This window comes from Homarus americanus, unplaced genomic scaffold, assembly GCF_018991925.1.
Source record: "Homarus americanus isolate GMGI-L3 unplaced genomic scaffold, GMGI_Hamer_2.0 scaffold53233, whole genome shotgun sequence".
Taxonomy (NCBI): Eukaryota; Metazoa; Arthropoda; class Malacostraca; order Decapoda; family Nephropidae; genus Homarus; species Homarus americanus.
Genome location: NW_024751660.1, coordinates 5,127,147 through 5,144,748, shown reverse-complemented (window position 1 = coordinate 5,144,748; position 17,602 = coordinate 5,127,147). Strand labels below are relative to the sequence as shown.

The following is a 17,602-nucleotide window of genomic DNA, read 5'->3' as shown; positions in this document are numbered from 1 at the left end:
CTTTCTTATAAAACCTAACAATTTTGTTGCTTGACTCACCTCACAATGGCCCGAGAACTTCAGTTCATTGTCAACGTACACACACAGGTCATTTTCACATTCGGACTCTATTAATGCAGTATTGTACTCAGGCCTCAAAATGCCCATGACATTGGTCAGATTTCAAAAACAATTCAGTGGGGGCTTACAGCGCCTCCCACCCCCCCCCCCCCCCCCCAAAAAAACCACCATCTAGGTGGGTTCACTGCTCGCCATGTTCTCCCACCCACAACTTCTTCGACCCCCCCCCCTTTTGATATTCCTGGATCTTCCCCCTGAATATACTACCCGCTTATCATGGGTACACATGATGATTGCGGGCCATTAATCGCCGCACACTATCTGCGGTCACGAAGTCTCCAATCCATTCTAGAACACTTCCCGAATCCCGTACCTTGCTAGTTTAGTTCAGACGAAGCCTTTCATGGGGTACACTGTCGAAAGCCTTGGCAAAATTTAGGTATACAGTATTGTCTATATTACCGCCCTGCTGTTCCAGAATTTGAGTCGTAGTATCCAGTAGCAGGAGCGTCCCAGGCTACCAGCAAAAAAAAAAAAAAACGTGTCGGCAATCCTTTACAAAGTTGTTGCGTAAATGTTCCGCCATGGCATCTCATATACTGTAATGCTTTCTAGTACTTACACACTATGCTGGTCAGGCTCACTGGTCTATAACTATTCGTGGAGCGACGATCACCCTTCTTAAATATAGGAGTCACATAAGCCATAAGGTCACACTTGGTCTCCCATACTTTTTTATATTTGAAAAAGTCTTGAACGCTATTTTCCTACCCTTACGGTCAATTAGCCATTATATATATATATATATATATATATATATATATATATATATATATATATATATATATATATATATATATATATATATATATATATATATATATATATATATATATATATATATATATATATATATATATTTTATAAAGACCGATTTAATATCATCAAGTGAGAACAAGGGACTTCAGTGTCTCAAAAGTAGTTGATGAAGCATTGAAGCTTATGACGTCATAACTACTTGAGAACAGAATAATGATTTATGCGCTTCACTAACAATCCTTGTGGGTGAATTTAATGGCCAAATCATGAAACATTTATTTTGACTGCGGTATATAATTTCTGACATTTATTAAAGCGAAACAGCTCATCGAAGAACTTGTCAATGCTCGAATATTCCAACACTCCGAACCTTAAATATTTTTATTCACTTCCACTGAAAGTATTTGATGTTTACCATAAATTGTGCCTCGTTTTATATCTATCGAATTATTAATTTAAAATAACACATCAGTTATTTTGTTTATTAATACGATGCTCTTTCTTCAGGAAATTTATTATCGGCTTTTGGATATTTAAGTTTATTTAGGTCGGTGAAAAGAGTGATGGTGGGTGGAGGGATGTGAGACAAGCGACTGAGTAATATCCCTGACACTGTTCCTGGCGAGTCTTGGGGTTTGGGGTGTTTTATGTGTTATTCTCCGTAACTGAGGAGACATATGGCTGACAGAGAGGAGAGGCGTGTGGGGCAGGATGTGGAGGAAGAGATGGAGGATGAATTGAATGATGACATGGCAGTAGAGATGGATGAAGGTGATGGAGGACAACAGGGAGGAGAGGATGTGGCTCAAGGGGATGTGGTGGAGGAGCAGCCACAGGAGCTGGTCTTGATGGAGGAGGTGCTTGTGGATGAAGGTATGTTGGCAACTGTTATTAGTGTTAAATTTGGTACAATATTTGGGCTTTTACACCATACAGGTAGGGTGTGGGCTGAGCTAATTGGTCCAGCTTATTGACCTCACCCAGGTTATGATTGGGTCACAAGAGGGTGAAGGTAAACATATAAAGATAAAAGATCAACTTTTACTCATGCACCAGTCTATGTTTGGGTATTAAAAATATATTTTCCCGATATTTGATGAGTTTCGAACGAATTTGATATTATTTTCCACCGGAAATCACTAGATTTTGCACCCCAACAATAATGGAGGAAGAGCCTGAGAAATCGATTTTTTTGGGTGGGGGAGAAAACAAAAACGAATCATCTAACCTAACAAAACCTAACTTAACCCCTAGCTGGGGGCTCTGCCCCCAGACCCCTGGTAGGCCTAGCTTATACTAACCTAAATGTCTCGGTTGTTAAAAACTTCTGGGGTGCGCCATGTCCGAAAGAACAATACCTAAGAAGTGGATACGCAAGAAGTGGATAGAATGATCGTCTTTCTCGTAAAACTTTGCAATAAACTTAAAATAATCGTAGGAGCACAAATGACAACCAACTTCCACCATGGCCATTGTCAGACTGGTCAATGAAATTACCTAGGCTGCTTCCTTTGAAAAAAATCAAATATGATTGGTCGAAAAAATAATTAGCGTGATGATATCAAGACATCATTGGTCACGACTGGATGACGTCAGTCAATATTGTGCATGCGTGATGAGCAGATAACATATCCTCAAGGTAAATAAGGCATGGCGACGCTTGTGACTGAGCGAATTTAATATTATTGAAAAATTAAATGTCTCGGTTATCCTTAATTTCCGGCTGAAATATCACAGAAGAAAAAGGTCTTAGAATTGTCTAAACATTATGAAATACATATTAATAACAACGAGAGAAAGACTGGTGCACAAAGAAAAATTTACCAGGGTAATACGTAACAAGAATGGCCTGTCCTTAGCATCAACCTGATGAAATTTTTCCATTGACGTTAAAAGCTTTCTTGCCTTAAGAAAAAGGTAAATATTCGTCCATTGTGTCTTCAGGTTTTGGTATGAGAATAGGTTTTTTAGTGTTTTTTTTTTTTTTTACTCAAAACTGGGGTCTTTTTATATTAGTGCACCGTTCTATCTCGTGGTGTTAGAAATATTTTATTCCGAATATTTAGACAATTCTGACATTTTTTTTCTATAATATTTTCGTCGGAAATTAAAGATAACCGAGATGTTATTTTTACAATATTATTATAATTTGTTTGTCACAAGTCGTCCCATTCCTTGTTTATCTCGGGCGGAGAAGCTCTTTCCCCTCAGTTCCTGCTCCTGTGTGTTCATTTGTTCACTTCTTCGTCTACAGCACATGTGTGGTGTGGGAGTTCTTATTGGCTAATGGAAGTAGAGGGTGAGGGTAACATTATTCCTGGGGAGCGCAGGGCGAGGGGGAGACTTATTATTGGGTAAGAGCTCTTTGTCTTAGCCAATGAGCAATGTATGGGTGCATCAGGAGGGAAATTTTGTATTTCAGTACCAGATATGGCTGAACAGGTGGAAGAGCTGTGTGGAAATGGTCAACACAATTATTTTATGTCTATTGCCGAGTTCCATCAGAAAAATATTGAGGCCATTGCATTTTTTGGAAAACACGGTGTATTACCGAACAACACGAGTTGTCCGAATTGTAAAAATCAGATTAAGGCAAGATGTGGGGGCATGAACAAGGGGGGTGGGAGGGTGTTGGAGCCCCCCATTATTAGGTTAGGTTTGGTTGGTTTTTGGTGATTGTCTATTTTTTTTTTACACAGAAAAAGGTGTAGGTTAAGTTAGCTTATATTTATTTCGGTATTAGAAATATGTTTGTTCCTGTGGTTTTGATGACCAGTATAGTGATGCTGTACTGGTTGTTAACTTACTTTTAATAAATTGATATGATAATTAACTTTATTAATAAATTGCACTAGTTATTATATTGCTCTAGTACACGTGTTTTGGCTGATACTAGTAGTATAGGTGTAATAATTATTGCAACTCTGCTATTCAGAGCACTTGAAGAATTAGCCAGAATACATATACCCTGTACTGTAAGCCCTTATATCAGTACTACCTTTATACTGCACTGGTTTGATAAATACTACAAACAAGTTTTCTATTTAGCCCACATAATATACTTAAAACCATATGTACACTTGTTTCAAAAAGTAATTTGTGTGAGACAATATGACACATCTTATGAAGGATTTTAGCAACCCCAACTGAAGTCGCAATGTTCATTTGGAAATTCATCGGACCCTCCATAAAGATATCTTTTAGAGAGAGAGTACAGTCAAAAGTCCTGTTGGTCTCTCTGCTTCATGATCCCTGAGATTTAAACTTAGTGACCGGGGAAATGCACTTATGTCTACTGCATCAATTTCATGAGTCGTAATCTCAAGGTTTATGAAGATGGCAGGAGAAGAGACAGGACTTTTGACTGTGACTGTATGTGATCATTGGACAGAACATGGACACAACTTTTGTCTGACTGTACATCCTCAGTTTTTCCTGTGGTATTGTGGTGCACAAAACAATGTTTTCCGAATGACATTCACACCCTTCGTATCACAATAGCTGTTTTTGCTTATGACATCATTTTATGGTAGTCAGACAATCTTCTAATCTATACATTGTTAATATTGTAAGGTTGACATCAGTAATTTTATGATAAATTATGTATGTTATTAAGTACAATATGCCATTTACAGGTTCTGTAGATGCCATAAAAAATAGAAAAAAAATAAAGAACTTTAGGTTATGTCTGTGACACTGCTATGCTTGATTTTGTAGCCTTAGCTCCTGTTATTTTTTTTATTTTCTTTTTTTTTATAACTTGGACCCTGATCCTAACCATTGACATTTTCAGATACATGTATAGCCTGTTCTGGTATTTCAGATGCTAACAGTTGGGCAGAATACGAGAGTTGTGAAGAATCAGATGGTCCAGATGGTAATGGTAGTGGCGACGATGGCTTTGGTGAGCAGTACGACACTACCCTACCTTCTAGACATGTTGTGAGTAGAAAGCTCCATCTAGAATCCTTATCAAATTGTCTTGTAATGTTTATCAGATAATGTACTGTAACTTGTTATAGAAAACTCTGTAAGGCGAACTAAAAAGATTCTTTATCAGGGTTTTGAACATACTGTAAATGTTGGCACTGATAATTAATTTTTGAGTAATTAGTTACATTTGTTATTACATAGAAATTTAGTACAGTTCCTTACTGCTGTTTAATTATAAGTTTGAACATGTTATTATTTAATAGTTTTAACATTTACTGGGATATTATTTCTCAATACTCTTAGGAGAGGTGATTAATTATGTTATTGGAAAGTTAGTAGTGCATACACTTTTTTTATGTTCTGCAGCATCTTAAGAGTTTCAGGAGTTTTGGTGCAAAATTATTGGTTTACAGTATACAGTACTGTATTAAAATGTTTACTGACATCTAATACTGACTAAAGTAACATTTAAGCCTATAGCATATATTGTTCAAGACACTCTTCATTTTGCAAGACTGGTACAATACGTATTCAGACAATCCTTGGTTTAATGTAAGGCAAGAGGTTTATTTTTATGTTGTGAAACTTCAGGAACTAGATCCTTCACATGTATATGAACTTTGATTTTGTTATGCATTCTAGTACCTTGGCGAGACAGAAGAGTTACGGGGTCGCACTGTACAGGAGGAAAACGACTATGTTACAATTCCATTGTTGATGCACAGCTCCCTGATGAACCTGGTATTGGTGCCTTCACAAACGCTCCCCCTCACCATCTTCCATCCTTTGCACATGTCAATGCTTCGCAACGTCATTTCTAAGGATCGCACTTTCGGCATTGTTCATTCAAAGTAAATTTCTAATTATATTTTTATTGTTTATTGTATGATATATTTATGATGAAATGAAGTTTAGGACATTCTCCTATATTCAGGGGCATAGCCAAGATGTCAGTAAGGGGGAGGGGAGGGGCACCAGTGGTGGAAATGGGTCAGGCAAGCGCAGCAAGGCCTTACATTTTCAAAAAAATTTTGAGACCATAAGAAATGGATGCAGTATTTGGACATATCCTAAGGTCAATATTAAGTACTTCATCTGACGGGATGAAGTACTTATTTACTACTAATAATAGTAACAGTAATAATAAACATTTTACAGTACTGTATTTATAGCTGATTTTTATGATAATTTGTCTTTAAAATAAAGCATATATAGTACAGTATTACTTATAGATTACATGTTGATATTTAAATAAATATTTTGAATAACCCAAAACTCTTTTAGATGAACAACGAAATTTATAAAGGAGCCTAAATTGAGAAGTAGTTGCGTCCCCCCTCCCCCCATTTCCACTATTGGGGGCACACTTTGAAACATAGCAGCTGTGCAAATTGTGATTTTTTTTCCAAAAAATAAAACACATCACTGCTATTATATATACTGTATATTTTTTGTTTGCATACTCTCTAGGTTCCAATTAAATTATACAGTATCTAATTATAATAGACAGGAGGACTAGATGGTTGGCGGTTATTAACTTAGAAAAATATTGCAATTGGTAAAAACACTAAACTAAAAAAAAAAGGAACAGAAAACTATTGGGTAATGAATCTATAATTAAAATACATTTGGTAAAATCAGTTCTATGAAGGCTGCATCAATAATCACTCATAAATTAACAGCATAATGTGCAAAAACGTAACAGGTAGCAAAACCTCTGTAATTGGCAGTAGGTAATGTTGACTAAGGTTAACTTCAAAAAACTAATACATAACACTTAAAGTTATAACTGACTTACCTTTTTGGCTGCAGGGTGAAAGATATTGTTAATTTTCTGTTGATTTGGAATCCTCCTCTTTATTTCCTTGATCTGTTGCTGACAAAATGAAGGATGCTACAGTGCTACATCCAAAGACAGCTCAGCAAGTGATATTACCACAAATCAGGTTTTCAAGTAACTTGAGGCAAATGTAGTGGCAAATATTGCAACCTGCAGACCTGTCAGGAGTGACCCTCCCCACCCACAATCAATCACAGGTCACTAAACAGCATTTGAGCCCCACCTACCCCCAACCCACACACCTGTGACCCTTACCCCCTCTTAACACACTTATATCCCACCACAAATTCATGTCCACCAGATTGTTTTTTGTTTTTTACGGGGATTAGCCCACCCGGACACAGGTCGAACGACCCACAACAGACCCCCTCATAACCCATTCCCCCAATATCCAATATATATTGGCATCAATTATGTATACAGTACAGTACCACTGTTCAACATTAAGTATTAAATAACATAAATCATAAAGGGTGGGCACATACCTGGGTATGCTACTGCCTAAATTCACAGTTTTGCAGCCAAGGGTTGATAAGAGTAAGCAATTTGTATGAAGTCAGATCTAGCACAGTAGCTTGTCTTAAAAACTCGTGTAATATACAAATTCCCAGAAAATGAAGTAGATAGGAGATAACATTTGTCTTGCCTCTTTTACCCCCACAAGATCTTTGATTGCAGTACAGTACGTATGTGACTTTGTACCTCTGAGATGATACCTGTGTTGACTTTTTCATAAGTTCTACTGGAGTGGAAGGAGCTGGTCTCTTTAGGCAGTTTAGAACTTTAGACCACCAATTTACATTTACATTACAAATGTAGATTTAGTTTTTCCACTTGGTTAATTTTTTTTTATTATTATTAATTATATACATATATATATATATATAATTTTTTTTTCCCAGAATATCTCAAGATGGTAATTCAGAAATGGCCAAGTATGGGACAACAGCAGAAATCTATGAATACCAAGAGGAAGATTTTACAGATTCATTATCAATCAAGGCCAAAGGTCGCCAACGATTCAAGGTTATTTCAACTCATCGAGAAACCACTGGGTTAGTACAGTATTAAAGATTATGAAAATTGGGTTGTTCCTTAAAGAAGAAATACCATATGGTTAACCAGTTATTTCTTCTAAGTATCCAAGAATATTTGTTTTATATTTATTTTAACTTGTCAATGGCTGCTTCTATTAATTTATTAAAAAGATTTTTTTATAACCAGATTAATTGTGGCAAAAGTGCAGATTTTGCCTGAGATTCGAATGGAAAATCCATTTGAAATGATGCGTCTGCAGTCCTTAGACAAGCTTACGCTGCCTCGGCCCCAAGAGGCGTATTGTCACGTAGCACAAGCGAGAGACTTAGGTAAGATATAATCACTTGGGCTGAATAATGTTTTCTCTCTTCTAATGGCTTATTTGCCTGGACAACTTTTTGTTTATCTATTTAATTATTCATTTATTTCTTTATTTCTTTATGGAAGGAATTAGTGACATTTCCTATGACAGATGCACCTGTTGGCAGATTTACTCAACAATTGTTTTGTGATGTTATGGTAGGACTTTGACTCAAAATTAAAGATATGAGGATGATAAGTTCATTAGAGGTGTTTATCAAAGAGTAAGCACTTGTCATTGTACTTGCTTTAGATTTTACCACAGTGGTTTATTGATTTGTACCCCTTTTTCCTTGATATATTTCCTTATTTCCAGTCACAACTCAGAATGTGCCTCCATGTGTCCTGCTACTGTACATAGTGAATTTTTGTGTGTGTGAAAATTTTTTTCCATTTAAGAGTATTTTCCTAAGTACTGCACGAAAGTACTGCACGTAGAAGTCCTTGCCTGACCATACACCACTTGGTCAGCGTATGGGAAATCTCACTTTAAAACTTGTCATGTACAGTGCAAGTTATCTGCATTATGTAGAATAACAGTACGGTAGTTACTGACAATATATTTGGTAGATATGCTCTGATAAAAATTATTTGCCTTATCCCTGAATTCTTTAAACTTTAGGTAATCTGATGCTTACTTCGTTCAAACACTTCAGACTATCTCTGCAATGCAACCTTCCCTTTTCATGGAAAGATTAAAAAATTCATCTGACCCCAAGGAAAGTAAATTCATCCAACCCTTGATATTATTTGCTCATTTCCTTCATCTCAGCAAGATCAAAGAATTTTTAAATGGTAATCAGTACCTACTCACATTCTCAATTAATGAAAAGACACAACTTTAACAAATTACCTACTTGACAGTCAACATAATAGCTTCTGTAGTGGGTGATCAACTGCTGATGTTCTGTCATGCCTCACTCATTCAGTGGACTGCAATGGTGAAACTCCAGCAGTAGATCTTGATATTTTTAAAGCATTTGGCAATTGTGCATTGATTCTCACATGCAAACTTGCCCTTCCATGGTCTTTCTTTCTTAGTCGCTTTAATTTCTTTTTTCTGTCTGGCCACAGTTTGTGCAGCTCTTCATTTCTGTGGACATGACTCAGTCCTCCATAGGTCCTTTACTCTTTTTACAAGTCCAGTGTTTCAGATATATCCATCCCATAGGTGAAGTTGTTTTAACTATAAAAGATGGAATGTATGGCTTAACTTCAAAGACTGATGATTGCTCTCACCTTCAAGATCGTCATTATGGAAGGACAAAGGGAAATCTTAATAGTCCTGTTATAAATTCCACTTTTAAGTGACCAAGTTAATACCAGTAGAATCCTTCTCAGCACTTCCAACGGATGATGTTTATTTATTTTTTTTTAAGATATCGTAATACAGTACTGTACAGTATTTGGTCATATGGCAGAGAAGTTTTGTTAGGTGGTTTGCAGCTTGATGTATTGGTAACATTTATTTACAGCTTCAGTTCGAACGCCCAACTCGTGGCGTGTAAGGGGCTGGAATGCTTGGTTAACCCCCTGGCCGTCGTGGGTGTATAACCAGTACGATGATCTACTCTTGGCACAGAGAGTCGTAAACGAAATAAAAAAAAGTACTATGATCCAACCCAATATGCTCAAAGTAAGTTATAGAAATCAGCTTCTCTGTACCAATGTACATGACGATTAAATCTGCTTCTCATGAACTCTACACATGAAACTCATCAAGAGTTTGTGTGTTGTCTTTGACCAAACCAAATCTCACCAAATCTTATCGAAGTACTGTAGTTTTCAAAATGATACCCATACTCAGGTAGGTGGACTTTTATGTGCATTGTTCATGAACTTATATTTCATTGCTATTGAGTTATTAAGTTATAATCCTGTGACTATCAGAATCCATGTGGTTTTCACGTAGTACACCCTGATTAGAATGACCATTTCAACTTTCACTTTGTAGTCATGTACTGTACTTTAGTTAGGAATTACTATAGAAAATATTGTATTGGTGGGTCTTTGTTACAGCTTCCACGTGATCCCCAAGATTTATCACACTGGGCGGCTATCAACCTTCCCCTAGATGACAGCCATCGTCTAGCCCTTCTTGGTCTCAATACTCCCACACAGCGCCTTAGATACATTCTTTCAGTCATCTCTAAGGTCAGGAAAAGTTTCTAGATAACTTCTGAAAATAATTGTAATTTAGTGTCATTAACATGCTATTTTTAGCAGTGTCATTCACCTCTATAAATAGCTACCAATTTGGACTGTTTGTCTTGAGAGACTTTTTTGATTAGCTTGTGTTGGTGCAGTGTGTGAACATTTCTGGGTACTAAGACTTGTCTAAGAGGGACTGGTATTTTTTTTCATAACTCATACATTGTGTATCTAAAACATTTTCACATTTCAATGCAGTATACAGTGTAAGTCATATATACTGTACGTACCGAGAAAATATAGATTATAAGCAAACAGTTTTCACTTGGGTGTCGTCAATAGTGTATAAACGTCAGCTATCTTAAATTTTCAAATTACTTTATACTTTCATTTCAATGCAAAATGCCAATTATTTTATATGTTGAAATTTTAAAATTTAATTATGTTTTCATTTCAGTGCAAAATGTTAACTTGTATTCAGTGCACTGAAGTAATAGGAGACACTGCAGATATTTTTTCTATGTCAGTAGAAGGACCTCAAGGAACATTTGTAAACCCTGGTGGTTATGTGCATGAGATGCTGACACTCAGTAAAGCTTCCAACCTTACATACTATGGAAGACCATCAATAGAACATTCATGGTTCCCAGGGTAAGTCATGTTGCAGTTTCCTATTTTTGTATATTCATAGATTTGCAGTTACATTATGGTAAGGCACTGTCCATCATCTGTCTTCTTTAAATTTTAGTTTCCATACCTCTTGTGTATGCAACTGGTGTGAGAAGTGTGAAGTTGTATGGCAGTGAAACATGGGTGGTTAAATAGGATGACAAACAGGTTTGAGTGAACTGATATGAGAATGGTGAAATGGCTGTGCTTGTAACACTAAAAGACAGGAAACCTTGTTCAAAGCTAAGAGGGCAGCTGGATATAGAGAGTACAATATTGGCAAAATTTGGCATAAAGGTAGGCTGAGACGGTTGGGCATATGGAAACAATGGAGGAGACCAACTGCATTAAGAGATGCAATGATGGAGAGCTAGAGGTAGGCCAAGAAGGATATGGAGAGGTTGTAAGAAATGAAATCAAGAGTTAATAACCTTACAAGACTGGCTACAAGGGACTGCAGCATTTAGAGTTGCCATCTGGTAATCACCTTTCTTTCCTAAATTTTAAATTGATCCAGAATTTCTTAAACTTGACTACCGGTACCACACAGTCAGTTGCATATCTCCACATTTCATCACACAGTACAGGTATAGACCCTCAAATATAAGACCCATGGGACCAAAACCAAACCAGGTTTGAGGATTTAATGATTTCCGAGTCCTCAGTCATTCATATGTTATCTTTGGCCTACCAGTAGATGTTAAGTGTTGTTGTTTTTTAAACACCATCTGTTATTAAAGCAATTAAAAGAAAAGAAGAACATTCATCTGAGCTACTTGTGTGAGTGTGAAAGTAACACTTGATGTAGCCACGGACAAAAAAATTAACCTAAACCAGAGGAGAAAATAACTGGTTTTGGAAAATCTTTGGTTTTGAAGGTCTATACCTGTACAGTCCTACCATTCCTGTAAAGTGTATTATGTTATATGACAATGAAAATTGTTTTTGGCCGAACAATGTACGTATTGTATATACTGTCATTCACTTCACAGATATGCCTGGGCGATTGCCAACTGCTCAAGCTGTCACAGTCACTTGGGATGGAAATTTACAGCTACCAAGCGTAAACTTAAACCACAAAAGTTTTATGGTGTGACTCGTAAAGCAGTTAAAGCTAAGCTGGTGTGGGATGGCGATGATGGCAAGATGCGTCATGTAATATAGGCCTCTTTTATGAAGTTACTGCTTCTAGGAAAATATATACTAACATGTACAATATAGTAAACCAGATCTAGTCGACATCTATTACCTCTGTTTCAACTGTACTTGGTAAGTTAATGCTGCCTGGATATTGTCACAAGTATATAAATAGTGAAGTAATATCTCCGTTAGCCGGAATCCCTCAAACCTGGAACTCTCTGATAGCCGGAATTGAAATTTTCTCGGAAAATCGTTCCCAAAGCCGGAATTTTACGAAAGATTCCGGCTTTGGGAACGATTTTGTGAGGGGCACATTTTCCGGAAAATTCCAAGAAAATTTTCCCGATACCCGGAAAATTCCAGGAATGAGGGATATTTTTGCGGGTTTGAGAGATGATGTAATGGGCAATTTCTGGAACTTTGAGAACATTTTTCCGTTACCCGGAAAATTCCGGGGATGAGGGATTTTTTCCGTCTTTGAAAGAGTCGTCTCGTTACCCGGAAATCTCTCATTCCAGGAAATGCTCTGCACCAATTGTTCTGGCTAATGGGGATATCACTGTACATTTTTAACCTATATTTAATGTTTCATGTAACCATTTGTTGTGATGCAATCCACATTGTTTTTGGTTACCTTGCTTCATTTCCCATTATTTAATCAGTTTGACAAATTAGTAATTTACTCACTATACTGTATATCATAATATTGTTAACAGACTATATAATAATGTACTGTATGTAGAAAAAGTTTAGGATATACTTCATGGCTTTGTGTTGTGCAATTACAGTATGCAGAAATACATCATTTATAAAGCAGTAACAGTAACCTTTAGCTATCATACATTTACTGACAATGAACTGGTTGAGAGGCCTGCAGGGTGCACTGTGATTATATATTTTTGGTATGAAGAAGCATTAGGGGGCTTCATTGATTAAAGGGAAATGGATTTTGTTTAGGTAAAATCTAGTACAGGTTACATTCATGTGATGTGAATTTTTCTTAAATCACTTTAATTTTTCATCATGACGGCCGTTAAGTTAATGTGATGGAAAGGTACCCATTGGTGTTGTCATTCTTGTGTCTGTTTGTTAATGCAGTCCTTCGGGATATGATAATTCCTTCATTTCACTTTAGCTTTTCATAATTTTTAGTTTGTATGTTCTTTACCATAATATTGTGCATGGTACTGAATGTTGGTGATCTGTCATGATGAACTATGTTATACAGCATTTTGCAATACAGTCCATACTTCACTTTAACGACTAATTGGTACCACGAAAACGGTCGTTAATTTGGTGAGTATGGTTTACATGCTAAATGGGTCAATTGGTACCAGCCCTCAGACACTTTCACCCCCTATAACCCCCACAAAAAATTACAACCACTTATTCACACACATTAATATTGCATGTAGAGTTAATAACTAATAATAACTAACTATTAGACACTCCTTGAACTGCTTAATGAGACTGTTTGCTGTCATCACAGGCAAGGGAGTGGTGTTAGTGCCCCCTGACCCCACACTGTGTTGCTTCCCCAGCACCACCACCAACTGATTCTTCAGCCTCAAAGCCAGTGAAGTCTAGTGGTAAATCATCTAACAGATCACACCATAGGTGGAGAGGTTACGCAACACAATCACATCATAAGTGAGTAGGTTACACCACACCACCTGTTCACACACACTGATCAAAACAAACCACCCCGCTCGCTGACGTCATCAAGATGGCCACCCAGAGTGACTATCAACATGCGCTACTGATCGTTATTGTATTGAAATGTATCGTTAATATGTTGAGGTGTCGCATTTCATTACTGTTGTTATTGTGATGAATCAATGTGAAACTTGTTAAAGTGAAGTATGTACTGTCGACTAATTATAGGTTGTTGGACACTTACTTTGACATCACATCTCGACAAATGCATTTCAAAATGTCATTATGTTTATGACAGTGGGTTCAGTAAAAAGTAAAATCATAATATAAAAACAACATATAAATAAAAAATCTTCTTACTTGAAATATCACTTTCTGTCTCCTCTTAGTCACCAACATCCTCAAAGCTCAAAGAAAAAGTATGAAACTCAAAGTGAAAATGTAATGTTTCTTACCTCAGTTAGTCAGTTAATTAATTTCCTCTGCAAATTTTTACTGTATTTCTTGAGTGTTTCTTTTTACTTCACCTCCTTCACCCTCTTACTACACTTCCTCCATGTTTCTTACTTCACTCCCACATTTCTTCCTTTATGCATTGTGTTTATTACTTCATTTCATGCACTAAAAATACAGTAAAATAAACAGACTTTAGTGCCAGTACAATAATATAATAAATTCAATTCAGTACTGTAAGTTTATTCACAAATATCAATATAAATACAGATTTAGCTATAAATAATAGGTACAGCAATTTCTCTATGGTAATAACATCATCAGTACAAGTACAGTTATTTCCCTGTAGTGATAATATCATCAGAAACATCCATACGTACATATGCAGATCTGAGTATTAAGTACATTTACTTCCCTCTGGAGATAATACCATCAAAAACATTAGTACAAGTACATATCTCTGTAAAAAACATAGGTATAGGAATTTCCAGACAGTGACACTGACATCAGTATACAGGTTTAGGTAGAAATTACAGGTACAGTAATTACTATGTGGCAAGAATATCAAGAGTATCTTTTTTTGGTGCCTGAACCTTGAGAGAAGTACTGGTAGATATGTATCAAAAACTATTTGGTTAATCATTTTCATTTGATAATGGAATCAGCGTGCTTCACAGTCCTCTCGCACACAAACTACAGTATATATACATGGGGTCCCCGTATTACGAATGGGTTCCGTTCCTGAGGCCGTCCTTAAGTCGGAAATGTACGTACAGTAAGTCGGAACACATACCCTATGTGCACTGTATCATAGCCCAAGTCCTTTTATACATCTCGAATCACTTAATTTAAGGGAAAAGAAGAATTGAATGACAAAATACCATTTCTTTTGTAATGAGTACCTTTGGTTCTGGAGTTTCACCTTCCTCTTCATCCTCTGACAAAATTTGCTTCTCCAGTTTAATCAGGTCCTCATTGCTAATTCTTCAGCATGAGACCCAAGCAAATGTGTGACATCATTCTAATGAATATCAAGCTGGAGTTGGTTCCCAAGGTCTACCACTGTCTGTGTCACTTTCCCAACATCATTTTCAGAGCCCCTAAAATCGTGGACAAACTGTGGGCAGTGTTTTGTCCAAACACTATTTGCCTTTACCTTGAACCTATTAAGCCGTCCCCTACTAGCAACAAAGTCAGCATGCAAGCTTCTCACTTTTTCCTGAATCACAGCTAGAGTTAAGAGGCAAATCCCATTGATTTTGATCATCCACCCATATCACTAACAATCTTTCCATTTCACTTACCAATCCACTTCTTTGTTTTGTTATCACAGTTTAGTGCATTGGTATAGATTCTTTTACATATTCAAGAATTTTCTGTCTTTCAAAATTGTTCTGACCGTTGAACGAGACTGAAACCCAACACTTTCCCGATCACTGAGGGTGTTTCTCCTTTTTCAGAACGTTTAATTACGTCAACTTTCACTTCCACTGTAATTGTTTTCCTTTTCTTGGATGCACTACTATCACTTGCATCAGGTTTGCATTTGGGAGCCATGATGAGGGCCAAAAACAAAACAAAAACAGTTTGCACTTGATGACGCACATTAAGGCAGTGAGGGTAACACGTACTGACGCTCCCGCTCCATCACGTGGGTGACTGGGTGCGACGCATCACTCCCCACTCACCGCTCCGCCTCCCCTCTACACCTCGCAAACTAGTTATCATACGTAACAGCTACGAACCATTGTACTGGTGTCAGATTTTTTAAATATTGACCTTATGGGACCATGTTCGTATCAGCGGGCATTCATAAGTCGAACGTTCGTAAGTCGGGGACCCCCTGTACTGTACAGAACTTACTTGTCTTGACTATACTGCTCAGTAGCAAACCATCTCACTGGGACAGTAAAAGTACCATTATATAATCGAATCTAAAATTAGTAATGAATCTCCAAGAAGCACCATTCAAATTAACATCAGTTATAGTAACACCCAGATTGAAGAAAACAAAATTGCCAATGGCATACAAAGCAGTAAATACATAACATGAGTTCTATGAAAGACAAGTGGAATGACAGCTCTTGAACAGATGTTCAATTTTTTACTGACTTCAAGAGCTGTGGTTCTTGCAGAAGTCAGAGCTGCCAAAAATTGTAGATTCTAAAGAATCGAAAACCATTACAAGACTGTAGATAAAATGAAAAAGTTGCATAACTGTGTGATAGCTGCACAACAGCAACTCACACAAGAAGTTATTGCTGCCGTGTATTTGAGTGAGAGTTGCAAATTATAAGTACATGAGTAAAGAATATGAGTATCAGGGATATAAGACAAAGATGTGTGGGTTGTAGAATACTGTACATTAGTGGATAAAAAGAGTGACAGAAGAAATAAAACTGAGTTAAGCTTATCTTGATGAACCACCTGAGTGCTATGAAAGACTCAAGGATTTTGTTCAGGCTAGCACCAGAGGATTTTAATCAGATGTTTAAAGAAGATTTAAGGGTGAGAGTTGAAGATTTAAGGGTGAGGGCTGAAGATTTAAGGGTGAGGGCTGAAGATTTAAGGGTGAGGGTTGAAGATTTAAGGGTGAGGGTTGAAGATTTAAGGGTGAGGGTTGAAGATTTAAGGGTGAGGGCTGAAGATTTAAGGGTAAGAGTTGAAGAAAACTGAGAGACTTGCAGAGTAAAGCTCCCAATGACAATACTGCCATGTGACCTCGGAACTCCCAACTCCACGAACAAGTAACACAATATCTTAAATGATTATTGAATATCAAGAGTAACCGAGAACTGGTCAATGGCTGCCAACACAAGCTGGTAAAGCAAGTGAATACAGCAGTGTTTGGTATTCACAGAGCTGGCTGATACTCCTAAAAAATATATCCTAAACTGCCTCATTAGATATTTTTCATCAAGTTGGGTGAGGTAGACATACTTAGTGAAGCAGAAGATATACACTAAGACTGTAAAATTATATAATGTACTATCCGATATCTTTTACATATTGCCTTACCGGGTACGCAAAGTTGTGAATGTGAGAATGATGAATTCAGAAAATCAAATCCACATTTTTTTTTTATATATTTCATCTCCAAAGATACTTTATATCATTCACACAATTGTCATCCAATATTTTGAAAAGGAAAGCGTTGTACGTATTAGAATAATTATTTTTTAAAGGAAAGCAATATACTGTATATTTTATAGGAATACCATTGCAAGCCTTTCAACAAGTGCAATACCATTAAGTTCCTATGAATATTTTTAACACTTGTGCTGTTGAACATCTCTCGCATATCAGTATTGTCTGATCTATTGATTTCTTATAACTCTGATCTTGTCAAAATAATGTGAAACAACTCCAGTGTGATCTAAATACTGTACAGTATACAGAAGTGGATCCAGGAATATCAGGGGGTCCAAGAAGTTGTGGGTGGGGAACATGGAAAGTATAGTGAGCCCACCCAGCTCTGGGGTG

General features: G+C 36.8%; 1 protein-coding gene across 1 annotated transcript; it reads left to right on the top strand.

Annotated features, from left to right (window-relative positions):
• Positions 1–1,445: 1,445 nt before the first annotated feature.
• On the top strand, positions 1,446–14,032 carry LOC121854795 (protein cereblon-like). Its single transcript, XM_042349580.1, has 9 exons — positions 1,446–1,752; positions 4,703–4,821; positions 5,455–5,663; positions 7,555–7,707; positions 7,877–8,019; positions 9,526–9,686; positions 10,070–10,204; positions 10,659–10,852; positions 11,863–14,032. The coding sequence occupies exons 1-9, from the start codon at positions 1,557–1,559 to the stop codon at positions 12,032–12,034; spliced, it is 1,482 nt and encodes a 493-aa protein (XP_042205514.1). The 5' UTR covers positions 1,446–1,556; the 3' UTR covers positions 12,035–14,032.
• Positions 14,033–17,602: the final 3,570 nt, after the last annotated feature.

Excerpts from the sequence above, each read along its gene's own strand:
- LOC121854795 (XM_042349580.1), top strand. The coding sequence starts at position 1,557 with ATGGCTGACAGAGAGGAGAGGCGTGTGGGGCAGGATGTGGAGGAAGAG. Across the intron at positions 9,687-10,069 it reads TCCAACCCAATATGCTCAAA|CTTCCACGTGATCCCCAAGA; the intron begins GTAAGTTATAGA and ends TCTTTGTTACAG. Across the intron at positions 10,853-11,862 it reads GAACATTCATGGTTCCCAGG|ATATGCCTGGGCGATTGCCA; the intron begins GTAAGTCATGTT and ends TTCACTTCACAG.